Source organism: Daphnia pulicaria, chromosome 6 (genome assembly GCF_021234035.1).
Source record: "Daphnia pulicaria isolate SC F1-1A chromosome 6, SC_F0-13Bv2, whole genome shotgun sequence".
NCBI lineage: Eukaryota > Metazoa > Arthropoda > Branchiopoda > Diplostraca > Daphniidae > Daphnia > Daphnia pulicaria.
In genome coordinates, this window is record NC_060918.1 from 4,398,377 (window position 1) to 4,421,827 (window position 23,451).

Genomic DNA, 23,451 nt, shown 5'->3' on the forward strand with positions numbered 1-23,451 from the left:
ACATTTTGTATGTGCTGTGTCTTTTTTTCCGGATCGACGGGCATTGGAAAAGATCTGTCGACATTGCGCAGCAGAGAGTCCCGACCCGTTGCCATCCATCAGTCTCAACGAGATTACGCGAGATTGATTCGATTCTCACCTTGCAAAACCGAGGAAAAACGGGGGTGTCATGCCAGTTCGATTGGATCGGATTTCGTGGACACGTTTGACGTTTCCAATTTTTTTTCCGTCGCCCCGCTCGAGTTTCTTTTTAACACGCCATGACCATTAATTATTTGTAACACCTCGGTTTCCTGTTCTGCCTCATATAGACTCGACCGAGTCGCCTTTGATTTTGAAAGCTCCACTCACTAGTTGATGAATGACTCGAAGCAGATGGTGCTTCTCTTCACCGCTAGGTGGCACCAACTCGAACACAAAAACCATGAAGTACACCTGTACTTGATGAATGATGACAAAAACAACGGTTTATCGAGCATGGATCAAGCATGGATCAGTCATCAGTTGGACTCGGAAGTCGGATCGGTGTCTGTTGGTTGTGTTTGCTTAGCTCTTTGAATAAAGTCTGATATATTTGATATTGCTTCATGGAATTAAAGCCACTAAATTCGAACGGAAGATTTCAGCAGAAATTACTTATTCGTCTCCGTTAATTCAAAAGCTTTAAAATGAGAGTAATCGTCTTCATTGTTGATACATCGGCTTCTATGAATCAACGTGCCTATCTAGGAGGGCAGCGTCATTCATTGCTGTACGTGGCAAAGAATGCTGTTGAGACTTTCGTAAAAGTAAATACTGTGCTTGATGATTTTATCATTAGTTTTAAGAGTTGATGGGTGTGAAAAGTTTTGGCCAACATTTTTGGGCTAATTTTAGCTACTTACAGTTTCCGGAATGGGACAAATGGAAAACAGTTCCAATCAAAATGGAAACCAATTATTATTAAATCACATATCGTGCATAAGTTGCAATACTAAATGTTTTATCATTCATCCCAATGCTTTTACTGAATGTCCACATATGCAGCAATGTAGAAGTGTTAATAGTACTTAATTTATCCATGGTAGTTTGTTGATGTTATGAAGTGAAATACTTTAAGTCATTTATTCTTAAACTGGAAGTTTACTAAACTATGTTTTGTCCTCAAAGATCAGGCAAAGGTCTCCAGAAAGTCATGGCGATAGGTACATGCTCCTCACTTTTGAAGAACCTCCTTTCAATATTAAGGTAAATACATTTTCAAGTTTATCCTTTAAAAAAATTAGTTGATTATTGCTCAACAGAATTTAGTGTTTTTTAAATGTAATTTTCATTTGTTTGTACATACAAATATCTGCAATTTTTTACTCAGGCTGGCTGGAAGGAAAATTTGGAAACATTGTCAAATGAATTGAAGAATCTTCAAGCAACTGGACTATCAACACTGGAGGTTGCACTAAAAAGTGCATTTGACCTTTTAAACGTCAAACGAATGGAAACAGGCATTGACATGTATGGTCAAGGAAGGCATCCTTTTTTTCTACAGCCTGCTGTTATAGTAGCAATAACTGATGGTGGGAAGCTAGCCTACAATGGGGGAATCCATGAAGAGGTTTGCAATAGTTTTTCTGTCTATTTACATCTAATTCTAGTATTAAAGCTTTAGGCCTCTGTGATAATTTAAACTATTGTATTTATTATGTCTTTCATAGTTGAATTTGCCAATGAACAACAACATTCCTGGTGCTGAATTGACACGTGAGCCGTTTCGTTGGGACCAGCGGCTGTTTGGCTTAGTATTAAGACTTACTGGAACTCCTCCTCTTGAAAGAGATCCTATGGGATTTGTGCCTAGGGATGGCTCTCCTATTGATGCAATTTGTGAAGCGACAGGAGGACGTTCGTATGCCATAACCTCGCACCGTACGCTGATGCAATGTGTTGATAGCTTGGTTCAAAAGATTCAAAGTGGCGTAGTTATGTATTTCGAAAAAATTGGACCCGATCCTCCACTTTTAACAGAAGGTTTAGTCTTTTTGTAATTTTTTTTTCCCAAACAGTTTGTTTAAAGTTTTGTTATCTACAGGAAAAGATGATTGTTCAAGTGGTGAAGTTTTGCTTGATGACGATAGTAAAGCTGTGTTTGCAGAATCATCCTGGCAGGTTGGCAGAAGAATGATACATGTTCCACGTTCAGCTAAAGGTTATGCTGTTGGATTTTGGCCTATTCCCGAGGCATTTTGGCCAGACGTGAATACTCGCTCATTGGTTTGTAAACATATATGTAAATTTTAGTTCCAGTTTTTAATTTAATTATTTTTCATATTTAAACTGTACGACAGGCTCCTCGAACTGCTCATCCCGTTATCCAGTATACATGCACTAATCAAAATCCCATGATAATAGAAAATCTTCCGTTCGATAAATATGAAGTGGAACCTTGTCCATTAACTCAATACATTCTGTCAAGAAAGCAGGCGTCTACGTGTTGGCAGGTGTGACTCTTAGACTTTGACTTGGTTAACAAGTGCACACGTACAACGATGTTAAATACGTATCTTAACGAACAAAACTTCTCTCTCTCTTTTCCATTACTTAGGTATTTGTTCCCAACAGCTACAGGAGTTCTGAGTCTGGCCAGCATCCATTTGGATATCTTAAAGCAAGCAGAAATCTTCAATCAGTCAATCTTATTGTGATGCCTTATAACTATCCTGCATTACTCCCACTTTTGGACGAACTTTTCCGAGTGCACCGTTTGAAACCAACAGCTGAATGGCGAGGTCATTTCGCAAACTACCTGCGAACTATGCCACCTTATTATGCCACAGTAAGATTTAAAAAAAATGCCTTATTTAATTCTATTTCATGTTTTATTTTCTCATCTCACAGCCACTGCGGCGTGCTTTGACCAGGATGGGTGCCACTAATTTAGCCTCTACATTGATTCCTGAGTCATTGGACAATTACCTGAGTTATAGCATAGTTAATTATCTGAAAAGGCTGAAACATCAGGCCAAGGTTGAATTCGACAGAGTTTGTTCCGAAGTTGGAAGAACTCGGCAGGTCGTTCTTGATTCTATTGAAGTCATTCCAAGATCTGCGTTTTGTAAAGACTTCATTACCAATCTCAACCTTATTGGTAAGGTCGAGTATATTTATAGTATTTAAATTTTTTTTGTATTAATTTTGTTATCTCTATCGCAGAAAAATGTCTCAATTCACGTGAGCAGATGAATGAATTTCCTGGTTTTGCTTTAGCTTTGAAAGAACGAGAAATGCGAGCTCAAAATTTTCTTAATCCTTTTGATATTCCTCGGTCCACGCTTCTGGATCAAGTTGCCAGAATGAGGGCGAACTTTTTGCAATCTTCTCCAGCACTCACAAAATTGCAAGACGAAGGTTGTTATTTCTTAATTAATTTGTTGTTTCTCGCGATGAAATGTGTGTTTGTTTAAATTTCCTATAGATGATGTACACAGTATGCCTGTTGGGCAAATCGGAAATGGTCGGGAATATTTGAAGCGAATAGCCCCTCCTTTGAGAGAGATCGAATCGACACCGGTTAGACAACATATGTTTGAAAATTCTTTCAAAATTGACAAGGTTTGTGTGAAATTTATTAGTCATAGCAATTATCGTTAATTTGGTGATTTAGTTGCGGTTCGCTCTCGGTTTATTTGTGCCACTAGCAATAATTCTTGTTAAATATGTTAATGCATTTTATGTTTAGGTGATCATTTCATAGTTTTGTTGATTTTTTATTTTATTGTTTAGCAGATGATGGTGGATGCAGCTGATATTGACCTAGTTGGTGGCAGTTCTTCACAAAGTGGTGGACATGGAGCCAAGCGTCCTTCTGAATCTCCTAATCCAATTCCTGTTAGGCCGTCCAAACGGAAAGCTGGTCCGTTGCCTCGCGATTTTTTTTTTCAACGACCGTTCTTACCGTTGTCTTTGGCGTCTCCTTCACCGCAACCTTCTCCTATTCCAATGTTGCTTGGAGACATGGAAATCAGACCTGATAGTCCTTTGCCTAATGTTAATTCTCCTATGTTCTCTTCGCCAACTGTTGGGCGTGTAGACAGCGAAGATGAATCTGATTCACTATTAGTCATAGCTGATTATAGTATTGATCCACCGGCTGAGACATCTCTTCTAAATGGGACTTCAAAGTGTACGCTTACGGAAGATCCTCCAGGTGGTAATATAGTTATGCCTTCTCCACTTCAAACTCTGACTGAAAATGGTACAATATTGAGGCTTATTCAAAAATCGAAACCACTAAAGACTCGATAAAGAAATGTTTTCGAATCGATTCCTTAAACTAGCAGACAAGTCACGATTTTTTTTTTGTTTTCAGTATTTCTTTCTCACGTTGGGGCGTCAGTCAGTGTCAACCAATCGATCAACTTCAAGAACTAAATGTGATGAGATGAATCGAGGCTAATGCAATTTTCAGATCAACTGACTAAAAAATTCATTCTGTTCTCGGATTAAAAAAACCCTTGTATGTACATGTAACGGTGAAACCTTGAAAAATTGGCCAAATCCTATACTATAAAAGAATAAGCCTCTTGGGCGGAGCAAAAAAACTTGTGCTCACGCGGTGATTGGCTCCTAGAGTTTCTACCTGTTTTGGGTTCTTTGCCCTCAGGGGAAAATCCTCGAGTTGCAGCAGGGGAGGCTGAGTCGCTGAAGGGGGGATCGAGCTAGGGGAGAAAATGTGGCGAAAGGAACACGGAAATTCGTTCGTTTTTTTTTACTTACGATAGTTGTTAAGCGAAAATGAAGTTTGTAAAAAATGAACTTCATATTTAACACTAAGGGAAATGTGTTCACGAAATAATAAAGACTTAAATCGGCTTAATAACATATAAATAACGAGACGGCAGTATGTGAATTTCACTCACCACGGTTGGAGCTACGGCAAAGTATATAAAGGGTGGCAGAAAATTTTTAAAATGAAATTGCTACTTCTGACAAAGAAAACTTTTGAGATCAGTAATTAATTCAAAGTTTTTATGGAACTTAGAATTTAAAGGGAGAATAGGCACGTTTCAAGGAGAAAGAAAATCGCTTAAATATAATTATGCGGGTCTTCTTTATCGGGGTCTAACACTACGGTTACTATATCTATTATTTCGCGAAAAATTTTGTATAATTAATATTAAAAACCCTAGAATTAACTGATAATAAAAATAAAAGACAGAAGAAAACGAAAATTTGATTCACGGTCTAACACAATGAAATTGACTCAATTGCTACTAGGAAAAACGTTAGTGACCGGTAACAAATCAAAAGACAGCAATACCAGTCTTAAAATTAATAATAAAACCCCGAGAATTAACGTATAAGAAAAAAAAGACAGAAGAAAACGAATTTGATGGTCAAACACAATGCAATTAAATCAATTGCAACTCGGAAAAACGTGAGTGACGGGTAAGTAATCAAAATAAAATAAAACCCGTCTTAAATAAAACTGTTTGATTACGCATCCGCGACTAAAACAGACCAAAATTTTGGGGAAAAGACGAATAGCTCTAACACTAATATTAAGCGAGGGGCAGACAGAATATCAGGCGACGAATCGACGGGCAGGCAACGAATATTGGGTAATAAATAACCTACGGACAAGAAATGAACAGGCTAATCAAGATATCACGCAATTCAAACAAATTGCAAATAAAAAAGTCTTTACAACTTAAAACGAATAAAAGAAAAAAAGTGATCAAAAAACGAAAATAGTCTAGCAAGAAGAAAGATAACTGGCAACAAGGCGACAATGAGTTTGACTGGCAAGATGTCAACAGGGGGAAAAAATTTAAATCACTCTGAATCAAAATAAAACATCAATCAAATCAATTGCAAATAAAAAATCTTCGCAAATTAAAAATGAACAAATGAAAAAAGTGACCAAAAAACGAAAAAGGTCTAGCAAGAAGAAAACTAACAAGGCAACAATGAGATTGATGGGAAAGATGTCAACAGAGGAGAAAAATATATAAAAAATGGCGAAGCAAGCACGAAAATTGTTAATTTTTTTAATTTACGACTGCTGTGAAGTGAAAACGACATTTGTAAAAAATGAACTTAACGGTGAAAACTAAGAGGAATATGTTCATGAAATAATAAATGCCACCGCTAAATAATAAGCCCGCGCCATAAGTTGCAACATCGACCACTCCATAAATAAAAACAAATAACTGCCACTAGCTTTGGTTAGGTTAGGTAAGGTTAGGTAAAGTTAGGTAAGGTTAGGTTAGGTAAGGTTAGGTAAGGTTAGGTTAGGTTACCAAGTGTAGTAGCTCCCGAACAACAATCAAGGCGAAGCCGTGAACAGCAAATTTAGGATCATCACGGCGAAGCCGTGAAATTCTTATTCGGGATCATCACGGCATAGCCGTGAAATTCAAATTGGCGATCAGCACGGCGGAGCCGTGAAAATCACATTCGGTATCAGCACGGCAAAGCCGTGAAAATCGTTAAAAGGTTAAGTTAGGATAAATTATGGGTTTAATTTTGAAGTAATCTCGAACGACGGGAAAAGTAAAAGTCCAAATCACTTACGAAAAACACGAATCCACGTTGCCTTGGAAAATCATTAACGCACCAAATTCTTATGTTTCCGTTACGTTAGCTTACGACTGGCACAAGATTACTAGTAATTAAATAAATCTCTTATTTTCGCAGTTTCAACTTTCATTACGAAAACTGTCTACTTCATTTTAAAGGTTTATTCTTTTTTATTTTAAGTTATGACTTTATTGTTTTATGAGCAATGGATGACAAAATCGAAATAGGAAATTAAAGAGTTTTAAGACTGACTTTCCGAGTCGCTTTTGAAAGTCGAGTTCTCATAGTATACTGCGTTGATGGTGCTTATCTTTACCGCTAGGTGACACCAATTCGAACACAAAAACAACGGTTTATCGTCTGGCATAATATTGGCGCGAAGCGTCTGTGCAACTGTTGCAATAGAGTGAATAGACTAGTTCGTTTTTTTACTTTCTGGTTTCAACCTGCAATTTTTTTAGTGAAAAGTTCCTCGTAAAAGGTATAAGTTAATACGTTTATTCAAATTTTTCCGTAGACAAGTGAACTATGAATCTCATACCATACTTTTTCTTGACAGATCTTCCAGAAAAATTTTATCTAAAACACAATGCCACCTGGAAAAAATAGGTTGGAAGGTAATGAGGATCAGGTTGTGGGTAAGCGTCAGAAGAAAACACACGAACCTGCTTCTGACACTTTAAAGGATCCAGATGCTGATGTTGTCGATGAAGGTGGTGAAGATGAAGATGGTGAAGATCGAAATGAGGGTGGAATGTACTTTGGGGATATTTACATCCCCCCAGCGCCAGCCCCATCTCTTACAATGGATGCCAGTGGCCCAAGATTAGTTATCACCCACATTGAAAACTTCTACTTCAAAAGTTATGCTGGGAAACAAGTGTTGGGTCCATTTCACAAGAGTTTCACTTCCATCATTGGTCCTAATGGCAGTGGGAAAAGCAATGTCATTGATTCCATGCTGTTTGTCTTTGGTTATCGTGCCAACAAAATTCGATCCAAAAGTGTAGCAGTCCTTATCCATAATTCTGAAAACCATCCAAATGTACAAAGTTGCTCAGTAGCTGTCCACTTTCAGATGATTGAAGATATTAATGATGATGAATTTAATGTGGTTCCTGGGTCACAATTTGTTGTCTCTAGAACAGCTTTCAAGGTAATAAAAAATACTATTTATGCCATTTTTATCTACCATATTTTCTTCATACTAACAAATTTCTTTTTTTAACATGCAGGATAATTCGTCATTTTATCAAATCAATGGAAAACGAGTCCAGTTTAAACATGTCGCCAAACTTTTGAGAAATCAAGGTATTGATCTTGATCACAACAGATTTCTCATCTTACAAGGAGAAGTAGAGCAGATTGCCATGATGAAACCAAAAGCCCCCAATGAGCATGAAGGTGGCATGCTTGAATTTTTAGAAGACATCATGGGAACTTCAAGGTAGGGATTGTTTATAATCAAATTATGGTAAAATGTTATCACTATTTGCTGGCCATCGATATAGGTACAAACAGCCGACCGAGGAACTCAGTCAAAGAGTAGAATCGCTAAACACCCTAAGAACTGAAAAGCTTAATCGCGTTAAGCTGGTGGAGAAAGAAAAGGACGAACTTGAGGGCCCGAAGAACGAAGCAGTGGCTTATATCAAGTTGGAAAATGATCTCGCACAGTTTAAATATAATCTCCAGCAAGTAAGAAATAAGTTACAGGTTAATCTTACTGCATTTAAACGTTACACTGTTTATTATTTAATTAGCTCTACACTCATCAATCCTTGAAAGTGATCGCCGACAGTGAACAAAAGAAAGAAAAGGTGAACGAAGAAATGGGCGATTTGAAGACCAGACTAGAGGAACTGACTTTGTTCAAATCCCAAAAGGATAAGGATTTAAAGCAATGCTCCAAAGAGCACGAAGAAGCCAACCGGAAGCTAGAGAAATCCGTGGAAAAAATGGCTAGTTTGATAAAAGATGACGAGAAGATGGTTGAAGACTACCGTCTCATCAACACGAGCCGCAAAAAAGCCAAAGAAACCATCTTGAGCGAGAAGGCCAAGTTTGAAGAGTTGAGCAAAATTCCCGAAAAAAATACAAAAGAAATTGCAGAATTAGAGAAAGTGCTGGTGGATTTGGAGAAGAAGAAGGAAAAAGAAGAAAAACACTTCAACGAGATTATGTCAAATTTGCAAACGGAAACGCAGGGACTTCAAGACGAGAAGCAACAACATGAACTGGAACTGGTTCAACTCAAGGTAACGAAACTATCAATTAATCGATGCCAATTCCCCTTAATTAAACTTTCAAAATTATGTAGAAAGCTGTAAATGAAACGCAAGCTCAGATGGACGTTGCCCAGTCCGAGTTGGATATTTACCTCAGCACAGAAAAGAAAGAAAAAAATGTCCTCGACTCTATGAAGGAGCAACTTGAAAAAGCATCGCAAAATTACACGGAACGTCATCGTAATCTTCAAGAACTTGAATCCAATAATCCCAAGTGGGCAAAGTCCCTTTCGGAAAAACAGACTGAATTGCAAAAGGTTTTGTTTTTTCTTTCCTATATTTCCTTCTTATTTCTGTTTATTTTTAGTAACTTTAAATCGTTTCTATCAAAGGTCACTAACGAGGATAAAACGAAAAGCGAAGAACTCAGGAATATACGCATCCGACTGGAGCAAAGCCGATCGACTTTTTCTGCCAACACTAGCCGAGGACGCATCCTTGACGGTTTAATGGAGCAGAAACGAAAAGGAACGTTACCCGGCATATATGGACGCCTGGGTGATCTCGGCGCTATTGATGAGAAGTTCGACGGGGCCGTCTCGACAGCGTGTGGCCCTTTAGATAACATCGTCGTCGATACCGTTGATACCGCCCAAAAATGCATCGCGTACCTGAAAAACGGCAACTTGGGCAGAGCTTCTTTTATCGCACTGGAGAAAATGGTTGGTGATTGATTTTTATTTTGCGGGGAATTGCTGTCAATTTAATTTTGCCGTGCACTATTCCTGCAGCATCACTTGATCGACGTCGCCCGGCAACCGTTTGACGCTCCCGAGAGCGTCCCACGACTTTACGACCTGATCCGCGTCAAAGACGAGCGAGTCAAACCTGCCTTTTATAGCGGTCTGAGAAACACGCTGGTGGCAGAAAATCTGGAACAGGCGACTCGCATCGGCTATGGTTCTCGTACCCGACACCGCATTGTCACGTTGAAAGGTCGGTCCCTATCTCGGTGCTTTTGTTCTTCGTCGCTTAATGATCAAAAATGTGTTTTCTCCGTCGTCTAGGTGAGTTGATTGAGCCATCTGGAACCATGAGTGGAGGAGGTAATGGATGTCAGCGCGGAAGAATGGGCCGGAATGTCACTACAGACACTTCGGGCAACGAGACCTCTGCCAAAGATATTGCCTTGATGGAAGAAAAGATGCAGCAACTTACCGAACAGTGCAGCCAACTGCGTCAGAAGAAACAGACCCTTGAAGATGAGTTGGTTGAACTTAACAAATTAACCCGGGATGGAACGACCAACCTTCAGAAGTGGAAAATGGAAATTAGGGTAAGACAGAGCTACACGTGTGGATTGTGAAGGCCGGATTGTTGCAATAGATATTTTTTCGATTGATTTAGGCTTCCGAGGAACAACAAAAGACTCTAAAGGAGCAGATTAACATCCAAGAGAAGAAAGTGGCTGATTCGATGGCGGATAAGAAGCAGGTTAAGACAATGGAGATGTCCATCGCCGAAAAACGTAAAAGATACGATGCCGCTACGGAAACGGCATCCAAAATACAGTCCAAAGTTCAAAAAGTCCACAGTCAAATCATGGAATTGACAGAGGGTAAAATGAGTAAAGCAAGGGAAAAATTAGATGCTTTCACTTCCCAGATATCCAAAGTGAGTACACAACATTAATTCGTGTTAACTCGGCTACAGTATGGCTAACAAATTCGATTTTTGTTTATTTCACCATAGGTAAGCTCGGAAAAAACAAAACTTGGTGTGGCAATCAAAACTTCGGAGCGCAATGCCAAAAAGTCGGAAGACAAAATCGCCACTCTGGAACAGGAGGTGAAAGATGCTGAGGACGATTTACGGAAGTTGCAAGAACGCCGTAAGGAGGTCGAAGAGGAGGCCACGAATCTCAAATCTTCTCAACAAACACTAGAGGCAAATGAAAAAGAGATGAAGACCAAATTGGTTGACCTCAGATCCGAACGTGATGCAGCTCTCAAGTTTGTCAACCCTCATTAGTTATCGCCAACAAAACTTGAGTTAATCCAAATTTTCTTGTTTAGGGAGGAGAACAAAGTTCGAGCTGAGAAGATCGACTACGACCAGAAAATGGAAAAGTTTGACGAAGCGATCGCATCTCATCGAGCCAAAGTTGAGCACTGGAAGAGAGAAATGAGCAAAATCAAACTAACCGCAGTAGATGGGAATCCGGCGCCAGAAATCAAGCAAATCGCAGAGGAAGAGTTAGATGGAATCCGAGTGGATACGTTTCAGAATCAGATAACCAAAACGGAGGCAGAATTAGGAAAAATGTCTCCGAATTTGCAGGTAAGAATCCGTTTATTTGTTTTCATTCATCCCGAAACGATAAAGGTTTCAAACGTTTATTTTAGGCTATTGCGGATTACAGAAAGAAAGAAGAAATCTACTTAGCGCGAGTTGCCGAACTGGACGAGGTCACTCAACAGCGCGACGAACAGCGAAAACATGTCGACGGTCTGCGCAAAGCCAGACTGAGCGAGTTTATGACTGGATTCGCCATCATCACCACCAAATTGAAAGAACTCTACCAAATGATTACGCTGGGAGGTGATGCTGAGCTGGAATTAGTCGATTCGCTTGATCCATTCAGCGAGGGCATCGTCTTTAGCGTGAGACCACCGAAAAAGACGTGGAAGAATATTTCCAATCTATCTGGAGGCGAGAAAACTCTCTCTTCGCTGGCCCTCGTCTTTGCTCTTCACTATTACAAGCCAACACCACTGTACGTCATGGACGAGATTGATGCCGCCCTCGATTTCAAAAACGTCTCCATTGTTGGAAACTACATCAAGGAGCGGACTCGCAACGCCCAGTTCATCATCATTTCCCTGCGTTCCAACATGTTCGAGCTTGCTGATCGATTGGTTGGCATCTACAAGACTCACAACACCACCAAATCCGTAGCGATAAACCCCAATACCATTGAGAAGCGTGGCGAAACAGAGAACACCAATCCTGCTTCAAATTCCAATACTAATGTTACTGCTGTTTCAAACGTGACCGTAGCTTAGAGTCCTTAGTTTGCCTAACGGTACAATGATACAAAATGAAATCCATATTACTCATTGGGAAGACCGTCGCATATACTTCGCTCGAAAATAAAATGTTTTCTACCATTTGATGTTCTTGTTTAATTACAAAACTGTTGACACAGTGAGTGATGAATTCACTGTAGACTATAATTTTACTGTCATGATGTAATTTATTGTAACAAAAGAAAAGGCAACACAGCAGAACCCTTTTGACCAATGTCTTAAAAACTGACGTTGGCAAGGGTAATAAAATGACAAAATCTGTATTAATCATTCCGTGTTACGATTATACCCGAAAAATAAGTTATCTACTTAATAATAGTTTTGTCGTGCTTACGCGTAAGGTGATTCCAGAGTTGGAACAGTCAGGATAATAATGAATTCATAAATGAGATTACGACCCAGTTGAAACTTAAATGGAACAAAAAATGTATGTACAACAGATGGCAAATATAACCAATTTGTCACTCTTCCATGGCCTGGTTAATGTAAGCTCTTCCTTCCAGTCCGGCATCCGAAGATGATCCAGGCTGTACGACGGCAATCTCGTTAGAATTCCCCGATGCACCCGGAAACGGCAAAGTTGTTTGCTGTTCAACATCTTGTCGTAAAGCGTGCTGACTAACTCCTGCTGTAATTCACAAAATATAATTTAATTAATCACTGCCAAATGAATATAATATGTTAAGTGCTGAAATTTTGGTGAGGGATCAAGGTAATTACGGCAGCGTGCAAAAATCCCAAGACGGTATTGTTAGTCACATTAATTAAGAAGCGCAATTTTAAATAATCAACATCGATCTATTCAATGATATCCAATGTGGAAGAATATGCAGAACAATATGACATACAGAGAATAATTTTTTTTCCTTTTTCATACTACCACGAGACTCGTGGACTTTAAACAGTCTTCGATCTTCTTTTGATTCCGTGGCGATATGACACCTTAATACAATAAATCCTTTTAAGCCAGACAAATGTACACCTATACAACATACAGGCATAAAAAATTAGACTTTTATGGAGGATTTGAAAAAAGCACACACACAAAGAGAATCTTAACAACGAAAAAAAAAATCTAGTCGGTGCTAGGAAGAGGAGTTGTCTACAACAGTGATGTTTTGAGCATCTCGGTTGATAACAATCGTATAAATTAAGTCAATGCGTACAGCCTTTTGCCTCAAGTCGGGAACAGGTCGGGAATGAGAGACGGATAATTAAGGAAGGGGTCCTGATTTGGATGAGTCTAAACACGGAGCAACGAAAGACTAGACAAGGGGTTGGGTTTGTCCATGAAGAAACAAAAGGGTCCATCAACAAAGAACGCGCAACAACTCTTAATATGTTCAGGAGGGATCTTTTCTTGTTCCTTTTTTAAATGACCGAAAGATATTCGGAAGCTGGAGCGATGATGGTGATGGGTTGCTCTTCTTCGGGTGTTCCATTGCTGTCTGGCCGCCGATTTCTTGACGGTGATAGTTGCCTCGTTTCATCATCGAATCCCAAACCTACAGAGATTTCAGAAAGAAAAATAGTATCGTTGACTCATCGGCTTTCCCCGCATGTCAAAACGTTGACACTCGACACCAATCGACAGATTAAACCACGAATGGATCACAACGCAGATAAACAAAATACACCTTGCACCATCCACAAGTCAATGACGAAATAGATAACGCAAGAACATACGGGATGTAAACAAAAATGAACAAATCAAGTATAATGGCATACTCGCAAGGGACTTGAAAAAATAGAGAAATAAAAGGAATCAAATTGGGCAAAATTTCACCCATTCACGCTGACAAACAAATTCACAGATAAAACTGGAAACCAAGACAATGAAAAAACTCGTGCCATCATCCACTTCTCTTTTCTTTTAAGTCCATTACCCAACATCAAAGTTTAAAGCCCTTCAGCTGAAGTGTGTGTTATTGAAACAAAGCCAAAACTCTGCATAAAGGACACTCGTGCACTGTGACATCACTTTAAAAGTAGAGAAAATTCAGTACTTTGAAATAAAACGCAAATGGAAAATCAAATCAAAACATCACAGATCTACGCATCAAATCTTATCAATACGATCTCATTTCCCCATTTGTCTAATAAGTTCGACGATAAAGTCGGCCCGACTAACCTATTATTTTAGACGTCACCAAGTCAGAGGGATGGCCGTTCCACATCAAGGACGCGGGCAACTCCTTCATGCTTACGGCTCGGAAACCGCGTGGGCCGTCTGTGCGTTTTATTTTTATGGTGAGCGTTGATTAAAAACATGCACACAGGACACACAATCCAGTCGGGAAGAAAGAACCGATAGAAAGCAGAAGGAGCCACATACATAAAAAGACAAAAGCCACCAGAAAGAGTATTAGTTCACCGACGTACCATCAAAACGATCATGCGTCTTCACTTTAAAGCGATACAATCAATTTTTGACAATGAAATGTTAGTATAAACGGCACTGACCTGCTACTGCGCGATCAACTTTGGCTTTGTCCTCCACGATGTACCTATATTTAACAAAGAATCTTTTCAGTTGGGAAACTTGGATTTCTCTTAATGAAAACAATTCATACCATGCTGTTCCGAAAAAGAAGAGAGCACCGAGAACTTCCACGACTATCGTGATAGACATGGCCCACTGTAGGGCTTTGAAGTCGCCTTCAACAGTGGTGAGATCTATAGATGACGTTCCTGAACTGGAACAGTTTGCGCTGACATTCATATCAGGTGAACTCGTAACAAAGTCGCTCACAATTGACGAAACAGTTGAGTTTAGAACCATGGCGCCTTCGACGAATGCAGCCGGAGTCGAAAAGGATTTCTTCAGAATTTCGGAGATCTAATGACAATATTTGAAATAGATTGATAAACTAAAAGAGCATAAAATCATATGATGATAATTTCTCGTTTTACCTGGCCAATCAAATAAGGAGAGCCGGCGTCACCCAGTGCGTGTGAAAATAGAATTTGGAACGCTTCAGCGGTTGATCGTCGCGTTGGGATTACCGTATACTGGAAAAAATATTTAAAACAAAGTTAGACATAAGCGGAAAAATAACAGTAACCGACCACCAAACGAACGGAAGAACAATGACAATAATCACATACCAACAGGATATCAGCCACAATTGCCCAATTCAAATTGAGCAGAACTTGACCAAAGAAGACGACCACAAAGCAAGTGGTAGTGTTCCATCCGGCGATAAACAACGCAGCTAGCATGAGCGGAGTGGAAAACAGCATACCCATGCCGCAAACGATGGGATCGGCCCGCTGATAGCGGACGCGCAATTTTTGGCCGAGGAAAGATCCAAGGGGAACGCCCAGCAAACCAGCGATCATGGCAATCAAGCCGAAAATGTACGATACGCTAGGGTACACAAATCAAACACAAACAATATTTAATGACGACACTTTTGACGGATAAAGCATGGGAAACACTTTCACTATCCCTTGATAAAAACCCATTATCACGACCACAACGTAATAGACACGATTTTAATTTTTACCAAAGTAATGTCAGCTACGAGGGACCAGTTCAAATTTAAAAACAACTGGCCATAGAACATGAGGGTGAATGTAGTAATGGCCGATGCACCTGAAGCCAGAATCAAGGTGCTCACCATGAAGGGTGCGCTTAACAATAGGCCCACTCCGCAAACAAGCGGATCGGCAGTCGGATAGACCCGACGAAGTCTCTGCCCTAAAAGAGATCCAACTAAGACACCCAGAATTCCGGCCAACACAGTTTCAGCGCCGAAGATGAGCGGTACGCTAATCGTAATTAATTGGCAACCCCATTTAATTTTCAAGTTCAATAAATCAGTTTAAATATAGTCTAGCAAAATCAAACGAGTTAAGATGGAAGTTGACGTACTCATCCAATGAAACATCCTGGTGACCTTGTTGAGTGGCCAAACCCAATGCGATAAACTTGGGACCCCACCATGCCAGAGCTCCAGCGACGAAGGCCACCGCTGTGCAAGCTGCTGTGGACATCACAAAGCTTTTGCTGTCGTGACAAATAAAACGAAAAATTAAAAAACGCTGATTAAGCGACACACTCGCACAAGGCCATAATTAAAAATAACTCTTGACTGACTTTTTGCCGAGTGATTTAATGTCGTCCCACCAGCTCGTGGCTGAAAGATGGGCGCCTTCAGATTCGCCGCGTGGAGGATCCTGGACGACCAGCAAAATCAGGAGCACGGCTACGGCCCCGAAAACTGGCGTGACTCGAAGGCCCCAATGCCACGATCCCATCACTCTAGATGCTTCTGAGCCAACGATGTAACCTAGTCCACTGGAAGTTTTTGATACTACGATTAGACACAAGCTCCGTCAAGAGTAACGAGGACGAAGATTAATCATTTACCTCCCGACCGGAATTGCGAAATAGAATAGGGCTAGGAATTTTGAGCGAGTATCGCCAACAAATAAGTCTGAAATGATGGTAGGTGCTATGGTTGAGTAGGAAGCTTCTCCCACACCTACAAGGCTCCTCATGACCAGGAAAGCCCAGAAATTTGTCATGTAAGAGCCAAGTAATGTTGTCAGGCTCCAGACGAAAATACCGGCAGCCATGATAAGCCTGGAAGGATAAAAATGATATTGGAACGAACGATCCGGAAATCAAATAACACAAAAATACCTTCGAGAGTATCGATCACCCAGGTAGCCAAATACGGGAGCGCATATCATGTAAATCGCGACGAAAGCTGTTTGAAGCAGGCCACCCTCTGTATCTCCGATATTGAGATCACATTGTATTTGGGTTAAAATTCCTGTTAAAACAAAAAATCAAGATTAAAATGTGAATAACTAAATATCAAAGTGTTTACGTGACGCTTTACTTCGCTGCGACGGATGAGGATACAAATAACATAACCTTCACACATATACATTTTCCAGAAGAAACAATTTTAGACAGCGCTAAATAGGCGACTTTCCAAGTTGTATGTTTTTTTTGTTATGCCTGCAACGTGGCTATTTTTTATCTATTGAACATATGCCAATAGGTTGGGCGAGGCAATTTTGAAAATGGGGCGGCTATTTCCGCTCAACTACTCATTGAAAAGTTGCAAATTGTCATCAAAACTAGTAGTCTACGCGAAAGAGCCCAAATCGAGTGGAGGAAGCAAAACAAAATCAATAACAAATGCTGCTTCCTAGTGTCACAAATAGGCATTCAAAGTTGTGGAGTGAGTGTATAGCGGATCGTCCCACGTCAGCTGAGAGCCAATCGGAAGAAGAACAAGGACCACGCCATCTGACGTCACTGAACCCTCACGTGAAAATATTAGGGCCAACACATGGAATGATGGAAATTTTTCCAACACTGGCCACTCCCACATGACCACCACGTCACTGACACCGGTGCACGCGAGCAAACGAAATGATGCAATTAGTATGCTTGAAAGATTTACCAAAAAGAGATCACATACTACATAGATAATGGGATTTGCATTTTGCTCGAAAGATGACTAGATAAACAAAATCCTCAGAAAATTAAAGATAATGATAAACTATGTACCAGCTATTGTATATCTGTCCATGTAGTTGATTAAGTTGACAAAACAGAGAATGGTGACTGTGATTATCTGTCGTTTGGTCAGGGGATGCTCAACTGTTCGGTTTTCTCCTGAAGAGCTGTTGGCAGAAGAATCACTTGCAGAGGGAATTCCTTTGCCGTCAATTTTTGTGTTCGAACTGGATAATGAACTTGATCCGCTGGAATCTGTTGACACTTTTCCATCTTGCCGACTATTGGGGTTCCTTAACGAACGCTCGTATACTTCATGGTCGATCAACTGTTGAGCAGACATATTAGCACGAATTCCGGACGAATCCATGGTCCTTTCCTATTTGTTTTGTTAATAAACCGCGAAAGTTAGTTTAAAAAACGGACCGAAGATATGCACCGTGATATGAACTATCTGTCACTGACTCTGAACCGGCTTTTGGAATCGACTAAAACCTGGAATGGGGGCCAAGCAGAGTACTAGCAGACTGCTTTCGTCGGAATTGTGGACGCCCCGCCCACTTTTCAACGGTTTTCTGTGTCGTACGATGCTTTTGGCCAGTGACGAGCGAGCTCCGAGTCCCTACTCTCTAGTCAGTAAAAATGCAATGTGTGACATATTTTGCTGACAATCGATTTTTCTTTTCATTTTTATTAACAATCGTTAAACTAGAGAATTAATGATCATTGTAAATTTTTAAAATCTTCTGTTATGATGCATGGATTTGACTAACGTTGTCTCAACGTCATTCATCCAAATTGTCAAATTTCCAATTTCAAACAAATTGGCGCTGGCGCAGTTTAGCAATAAAACATGTAGTTTACGGAAACAGGTTGAAAAAACTATACACGTGAATACATATTCACACATGGATAAATATTACTGCAACTGTAATCTCTAATCCGAATAGATAACATTATCGCGAGGCTCTCTGTACCACAAGGGGGATTGAGAAATCAAATAAATTAGACTGTGCGTGACCTCGAACATATTCCGCGAAAAGGAAACGTCTTGTGGTCGACACATCAATGTGGTTAAATCGAGATAAAAACATGTTGAAATAGGTTTTCTTATTTTACCTGCGTTGGAAAGTGAAGGGAGAAACAAACTCTGCCAAAAACAACGTTTTTAGTAGGTTTCTTGCTGCTGGTGTTGTTCAGCTATACGATGTTACAGAGAAAATGAGAAAATATAGGCTACAGCTTGCTTTCTAAATTTCTTTGGGGCGAAGAAGAGAAAGTGCAGCTAGTTGTAAATAGATCTCACATGACCATAAAAAACGAGCTTGTATTGCATTTAACTAGTATTTAAGCGCAGTATTATTATTTATAAAGGGGGGGGAAATGGGAAAAATACTGTCGTCGTCATCTATTCGCGCTAGAATGCCATCTACCGCGTAATCAAAGTGTCTCAGTAGAAAAACTGCCACTTTAGTTTAGAACCGAAATGTTTCATTCACAATTTCACATTATTAGAAATTTTGTTAAGTTCTTATGCCAGCTATGCAAGTTTTAATGTGAAAACGATTATCTGGGGCGGATGTTGTAGCCCCATTCAATCTTGTTTTATCTTTTCGATTACAAATAAGGCCACAATAACAAACTATCAAAGGAACTTTGATCAACACCCGCACGTGTCTCGGTTTCTCTGATCAACAAAAAGGCGGAAAAGAATTAACAACGGCCCATTATTAAAATATGGCTTCGTTTACATTCAATAGTTTACTTTTTAGCATTTTTGACGTCAATAATAAGCTCTGCACAGTGCACAGTGTTGGAAGGTCTTCATTTAATTAATTACCCGTATTTTGCAATATGACGAAGTCTGGTCACGAACTCGCGATTCACGAACCCCGATGTCAGTGGTGCAGAAAATTTTGGTAAAATAAATCAGTCCTCATAGCATTTAAAAGGAATGTAGGCGCGTACACGGAGATGTATTTTTTTAAAATGGCAATCAAGAGAAATCCACTGACTCTGGAAATTAATCTTCTTTTCAAAATTTCCTACATTTTGTCGAGCATTTATTTTTGTCACCACAAAATATTAGCAAAATTGAACTAACAAGGAATAATCTTTAATAAAAAAGAATTTAGTCGAATTTAGTAAAGTCGTAAACTGTTTTTATTGCAAATAAATTTCATGACATCTCATAAGCAGAGTTATTCAAAGTGGTTAATACTTTATTCATATGGTTATTCTAGGACCATGCAACGTAGTATCAGTCATGCGCATTCACCAGTCTATTTTTAATTTCAAATACTCTATTCAATTCAAAGCCGTGGTATCGAAGTCAAGGTTTTTATCATCTACTAATCAGTCTTAAAATAAAATTGAACACGAGATATTGGTTTATGTTTTTCTGTCATCGATGCAAACTCGCATATATACCATTTTGCGCGCGCAACTCAAAATTGGCGACGAAATCGATCGGTAACGGCATGAATCATGCTTGCGTCATCGTTGATCTGAGACGAAAAAGTCTGCTGACGATAATACGGATATTGTGGAATTGTTGGCAAGCATGGCTCGTCCCGTAATAGAATTGCATCTTCTCTTCTCTATATTTCTCACGTTCTACTGGTTTCACCGAAATATACGCGTGCTAGGCTTGATTTATTCTTTTAATTGCGGCACAGATTCTGCCCTTTAAGTCCAATGAGATAAAGACACGTCAGCGTAAAACTGGCGCATACTGTTTTTTTTTTATCTGGGTTGCGATGGGCTGAAATCAACCTACAAAGGAATTCATTCATTCATTAAATCAATTTTGAGGAAGATGTCAATCTTTCTCCCGTTGCCTCTAAGAGCAGTTCATAACCATGGAAAAATAATGTACACTGATATTTAGTCAAATCGATAGTTCTTAAGTATAAATATCTGTGATGCTAGAATATGCTGGCATTATTCAGTAAGTTCAGTTATCTTAAAGTGTTATCAGTTTTAGAAATAAAATAAAAAAATCGTATCACATAACAATACCGGTACATCTATCGGAGAAAAGAACAAACTGCGGAGGACGAGGTCGAGGTTAAGTGTCAGAGGCCAAAACCCAAAACGGCACTATGTGTTTCGTAGGTAAAAGGACAGAAAAAAGGACAGAAAATCTTGCGCGTATTGCATATATAAGAAAGTTTCTCTCGACCTGCTTGTTCAATCACGTTTCTTACCTACTCAGTGTTACGCGCTTACAATAAAGTATTTTGTTTCACATCAGCCAAAATGATGAATACATGTAAAAAAATATTGAAGAATGAGAAACTGTTGGTCTGCGCTATTCTTGTGCAATTGCTTCTCGGATGTGCGTTTACTTTATTGGTCGAATACGGAAACGAATCCAATGGAGCTTTCCTGGGAAACAGTTTACATGGAGTGTTTGTACAAGTGAGCGGACCAAAATCCGGAAAAAATTCGCTACCCAACAGCTATTACAGTAATTTTTCCTTTTTCAATAAAACAAGTTCGAAAATATTGATCGTGTCATAACTGTAAGACGGCCTAATGAAAAGAAATTATCTATTTCCAACGGCGTTGCATGTTCAACCGGTATTTGTTATCATGAAAGCTTGCAAAAAAAAAATAATAATAATAATTCCACGCATATGTTGACGAAGGTATTCGAAGGTATTTTAATGCGGAGAAAATATTTAGTGTTTCAGGATGTTCACGTGATGATGTTCATCGGGTTTGGATACCTTCTAATATTGATGAAAAGGTCCGATCACAAGTCTTTAATTTCATATTTTCTGGTCACGGCAATCAGTCTTCAATGGGGAACCCTCTGCTATGGATTTTTTCGCACCATCAATGGGAAAATTCATCTAAACATTAATACGTAAATAACCAATACCATATTACTTGAATATTACATACTACTTACGAATGCCAGTGAACGAAATATTTTTTTTAATTCATAGCTTATTAAATGCTGATTTTGCCTGCGCCGCAGTTTTAATTTCGTGTGCAGCGGTTGCGGAATTGACGACACCGCTGCAAATCTTCTTGATGTCTCTGTTGGAAATTATCTTGTATTCCACCAATAACTGGATCGGATCTTTAGTGTTCCAGGTAACTTAAAAAAAAAAAAAAGGGAAAATAGCCTAGGCTGCATTCATTTGTTTTCAATATACTATACTACTATGTTATATATTTTTCAAACGCATCCTTATTAAAATTCCATTCCATTATGTATTACCAGGCATCAGATGTCGGATCGTCCATGTTCGTCCACGTCTTTGGGGCGTACTTTGGTTTGGCTGTTAGTTTCGTTTTATATCGCGGCACAGCTTATTGCGCTGAGAGACAGTCCAGCAAAGACGAAGCCAGCAGTGACTCAATTGGCGAAACCCTTTCCACTGCTGTTGGTATAACGCATAACTTATCCTCTAATGAATTTCTCATGTAAAATATTCTGGAGACAACAACAGGCACTATGTTTCTGTGGCTTTTGTGGCCTAGTTTCACCGGGTGTTTGGCAAAAGGTGATGCCGAGCAATTTCGAGCCATCATCAACACCTATTATTCACTATCGGCCAGTTGCGTGACAGCGTTTGCCGTCTCGTCTCTCGTTTTCAACTGCTTCGTGTGCGCTGAAGATAACAGACGACGCAGTTTTAACATGGCAAATATCTTACTAGCCTACTCAAGTCGGATGAAATTTGGTTAGGATAATTGTATGCCTATATACAGGTTGTTTTTCAAAACTCGACCCTGGTTGGTGGAGTGGTGATCGGTACATCTGCCGATATGATGATCAACATATGGGGAGCCATGATAATTGGTGGTTTAGCTGGAGCAGGATCTATATTCATCAATCGTTTTTCAACCGTAAGTGACAATTTAGATATCATGGCATTACATTTCGGTAGTTCAATTAAGTTTCTAATGGCGTGTTCTTACTTTAAGACGAAAGCTGTTCACCGTATAATTGGAATGCGCAACGCATGGTATTTTGAAACATCTAATTGTCAGATTCACAAAACGCTGCTGTGCTAACAAACAATGTTTAAATATGGTTCCGGATGTCAAGGGGAGTAATCTCTTTGCACGGAATCCCAGGTATTGTAGCTGGTTTTGTGGGCGCAATTGTATCGGCCGCTGCGACTAAGGAAGATTATGGTTTCAGGTTCTAGATCTAGAGTAACAAATAATTTTGCTGGGTATTGATTTGAAGAAGAAATTTTCTTGGATCACGACAGCCTTTACCGACAGTTTCCAGCACGATCTCCACTCAATAGTTCCAGCGAGTTCTCAAAAATTCAGTACTACGATTTAAAAATTGACCCTGGTCGAGAAAGAACAGCTTTACAACAAGCAGGATTTCAGATTGTTACACTTATCGTGACCCTAGTTATCGCAATTATAGGAGGCCTTGTAACAGGTGAGAATAATTTAGCTGCCGTCTTATTTATTGTATTGAATATACATATATTATGTATACAACTCTTTAAAGTCTGATAATTGTGGATTTATCAGTTGTTGATAATGGATGCCTTTTGGTGCTAATTCAGGGACGATTCTTTCGTTGTCTTTCTTCCGTCAACCGTATGAAGAAAATGACTCGCAACCTGATCAACTAACGCTTGTTGTTGACCAGTTATTGCTCTCTGAAAGACGTTTAAACGTTATTGATGCAACCAGTGAAACTAATCCAATCGTTATTTTGACCGATAATTTGTCGTCCACTTGTTAACTGGTAAAGCCATTTTAGCTGGTAAAACACTAAAACTGATAAAGCAAATGCTGACGTTAGGTTTTATTATTACTTTTCAAAGCGAAACTTTACGTTTCTTTTTCTCTCCTAAGTTTAAGAAAAGAAATACAAATCGTAATATATAAAAATAAAAAAATATTTATTTAAAAATTCATTATAATAGAGAAAGTGACTGACACGTACCCCCCACCTCCCCCTGGTTTTTGAACGCACTCCTGTGGAATCCGCAATGTTTCCACCTTGTTCGTGCTTCTCTTGAGTGATTCCATATGAAAAAGACCAAAACCTGTGGTGACCATCTCACGGATTTGATCGCCACTAGGCTTTTTCGATTCATAATAATAA

The 23,451-nt window shown here is 39.4% G+C and overlaps 5 protein-coding genes across 17 annotated transcripts; 4 read left to right on the top strand and 1 right to left on the bottom strand.

Moving 5' to 3' along the window:
• Window positions 1–509: 509 nt before the first annotated feature.
• LOC124342390 (integrator complex subunit 6-like) lies at window positions 510–4,451 on the top strand. 5 transcript variants are annotated; one of them, XM_046795368.1, is made up of 12 exons: window positions 510–788; window positions 1,150–1,227; window positions 1,352–1,591; window positions 1,692–2,004; window positions 2,066–2,247; window positions 2,322–2,474; window positions 2,579–2,809; window positions 2,872–3,121; window positions 3,187–3,381; window positions 3,449–3,585; window positions 3,757–4,183; window positions 4,343–4,451. In XM_046795368.1, exons 1-12 carry the CDS (start codon window positions 669–671, stop codon window positions 4,402–4,404), a joined length of 2,388 nt encoding a protein of 795 aa, XP_046651324.1. In that variant the 5' UTR covers window positions 510–668; the 3' UTR covers window positions 4,405–4,451. The 5 variants fall into 5 exon arrangements, with proteins under 5 accessions (XP_046651324.1, XP_046651325.1, XP_046651322.1 ...); XM_046795369.1 differs by having other exon boundaries at window positions 3,757–4,180; XM_046795366.1 differs by having other exon boundaries at window positions 3,757–4,451.
• Window positions 4,452–6,888: 2,437 nt separating this feature from the next.
• On the top strand, window positions 6,889–11,956 carry LOC124342382 (structural maintenance of chromosomes protein 4-like). 4 transcript variants are annotated; one of them, XM_046795353.1, is made up of 13 exons: window positions 6,889–7,036; window positions 7,115–7,711; window positions 7,791–8,002; window positions 8,067–8,253; window positions 8,319–8,813; window positions 8,876–9,100; window positions 9,176–9,505; window positions 9,575–9,779; window positions 9,851–10,119; window positions 10,191–10,457; window positions 10,536–10,795; window positions 10,859–11,123; window positions 11,189–11,956. In XM_046795353.1, the coding sequence occupies exons 2-13, from the start codon at window positions 7,145–7,147 to the stop codon at window positions 11,846–11,848; spliced, it is 3,942 nt and encodes a 1,313-aa protein (XP_046651309.1). In that variant the 5' UTR covers window positions 6,889–7,036; window positions 7,115–7,144; the 3' UTR covers window positions 11,849–11,956. The 4 variants fall into 4 exon arrangements, with proteins under 4 accessions (XP_046651309.1, XP_046651312.1, XP_046651310.1 ...); XM_046795356.1 differs by lacking the exon at window positions 6,889–7,036 and having other exon boundaries at window positions 7,221–7,311; window positions 7,634–7,711; window positions 7,784–8,002; XM_046795354.1 differs by lacking the exon at window positions 6,889–7,036 and having other exon boundaries at window positions 7,221–7,311; window positions 7,634–7,711.
• A 160-nt stretch (window positions 11,957–12,116) lies between these two features.
• Window positions 12,117–18,647, bottom strand: LOC124342395 (protein spinster-like). Of its 6 annotated transcripts, none has more exons than XM_046795375.1 (13): window positions 18,474–18,647; window positions 17,850–17,983; window positions 17,406–17,733; window positions 16,524–16,656; window positions 16,248–16,463; window positions 15,975–16,175; window positions 15,750–15,884; window positions 14,981–15,242; window positions 14,786–14,884; window positions 14,446–14,711; window positions 14,336–14,379; window positions 14,004–14,102; window positions 12,117–12,500 (listed from the first exon to the last, which is right to left on the bottom strand). In XM_046795375.1, exons 3-13 carry the CDS (start codon window positions 17,722–17,724, stop codon window positions 12,334–12,336), a joined length of 1,941 nt encoding a protein of 646 aa, XP_046651331.1. In that variant the 5' UTR covers window positions 17,725–17,733; window positions 17,850–17,983; window positions 18,474–18,647; the 3' UTR covers window positions 12,117–12,333. The 6 variants fall into 6 exon arrangements, with proteins under 6 accessions (XP_046651331.1, XP_046651330.1, XP_046651334.1 ...); XM_046795374.1 differs by having other exon boundaries at window positions 17,820–17,983; XM_046795376.1 differs by lacking the exon at window positions 12,117–12,500 and adding an exon at window positions 12,650–13,377 and having other exon boundaries at window positions 17,406–17,983; window positions 18,474–18,646.
• A 1,154-nt stretch (window positions 18,648–19,801) lies between these two features.
• Window positions 19,802–22,084, top strand: LOC124342433 (ammonium transporter Rh type A-like). The gene is made up of 5 exons (XM_046795424.1): window positions 19,802–20,826; window positions 21,045–21,228; window positions 21,311–21,461; window positions 21,592–21,757; window positions 21,821–22,084. The coding sequence occupies exons 1-5, from the start codon at window positions 20,616–20,618 to the stop codon at window positions 22,057–22,059; spliced, it is 951 nt and encodes a 316-aa protein (XP_046651380.1). The 5' UTR covers window positions 19,802–20,615; the 3' UTR covers window positions 22,060–22,084.
• Window positions 22,085–22,086: 2 nt separating this feature from the next.
• Window positions 22,087–23,139, top strand: LOC124342454 (ammonium transporter Rh type C-like). The gene is made up of 5 exons (XM_046795445.1): window positions 22,087–22,220; window positions 22,299–22,339; window positions 22,423–22,518; window positions 22,592–22,773; window positions 22,904–23,139. The coding sequence occupies exons 1-5, from the start codon at window positions 22,140–22,142 to the stop codon at window positions 23,083–23,085; spliced, it is 582 nt and encodes a 193-aa protein (XP_046651401.1). The 5' UTR covers window positions 22,087–22,139; the 3' UTR covers window positions 23,086–23,139.
• Window positions 23,140–23,451: the final 312 nt, after the last annotated feature.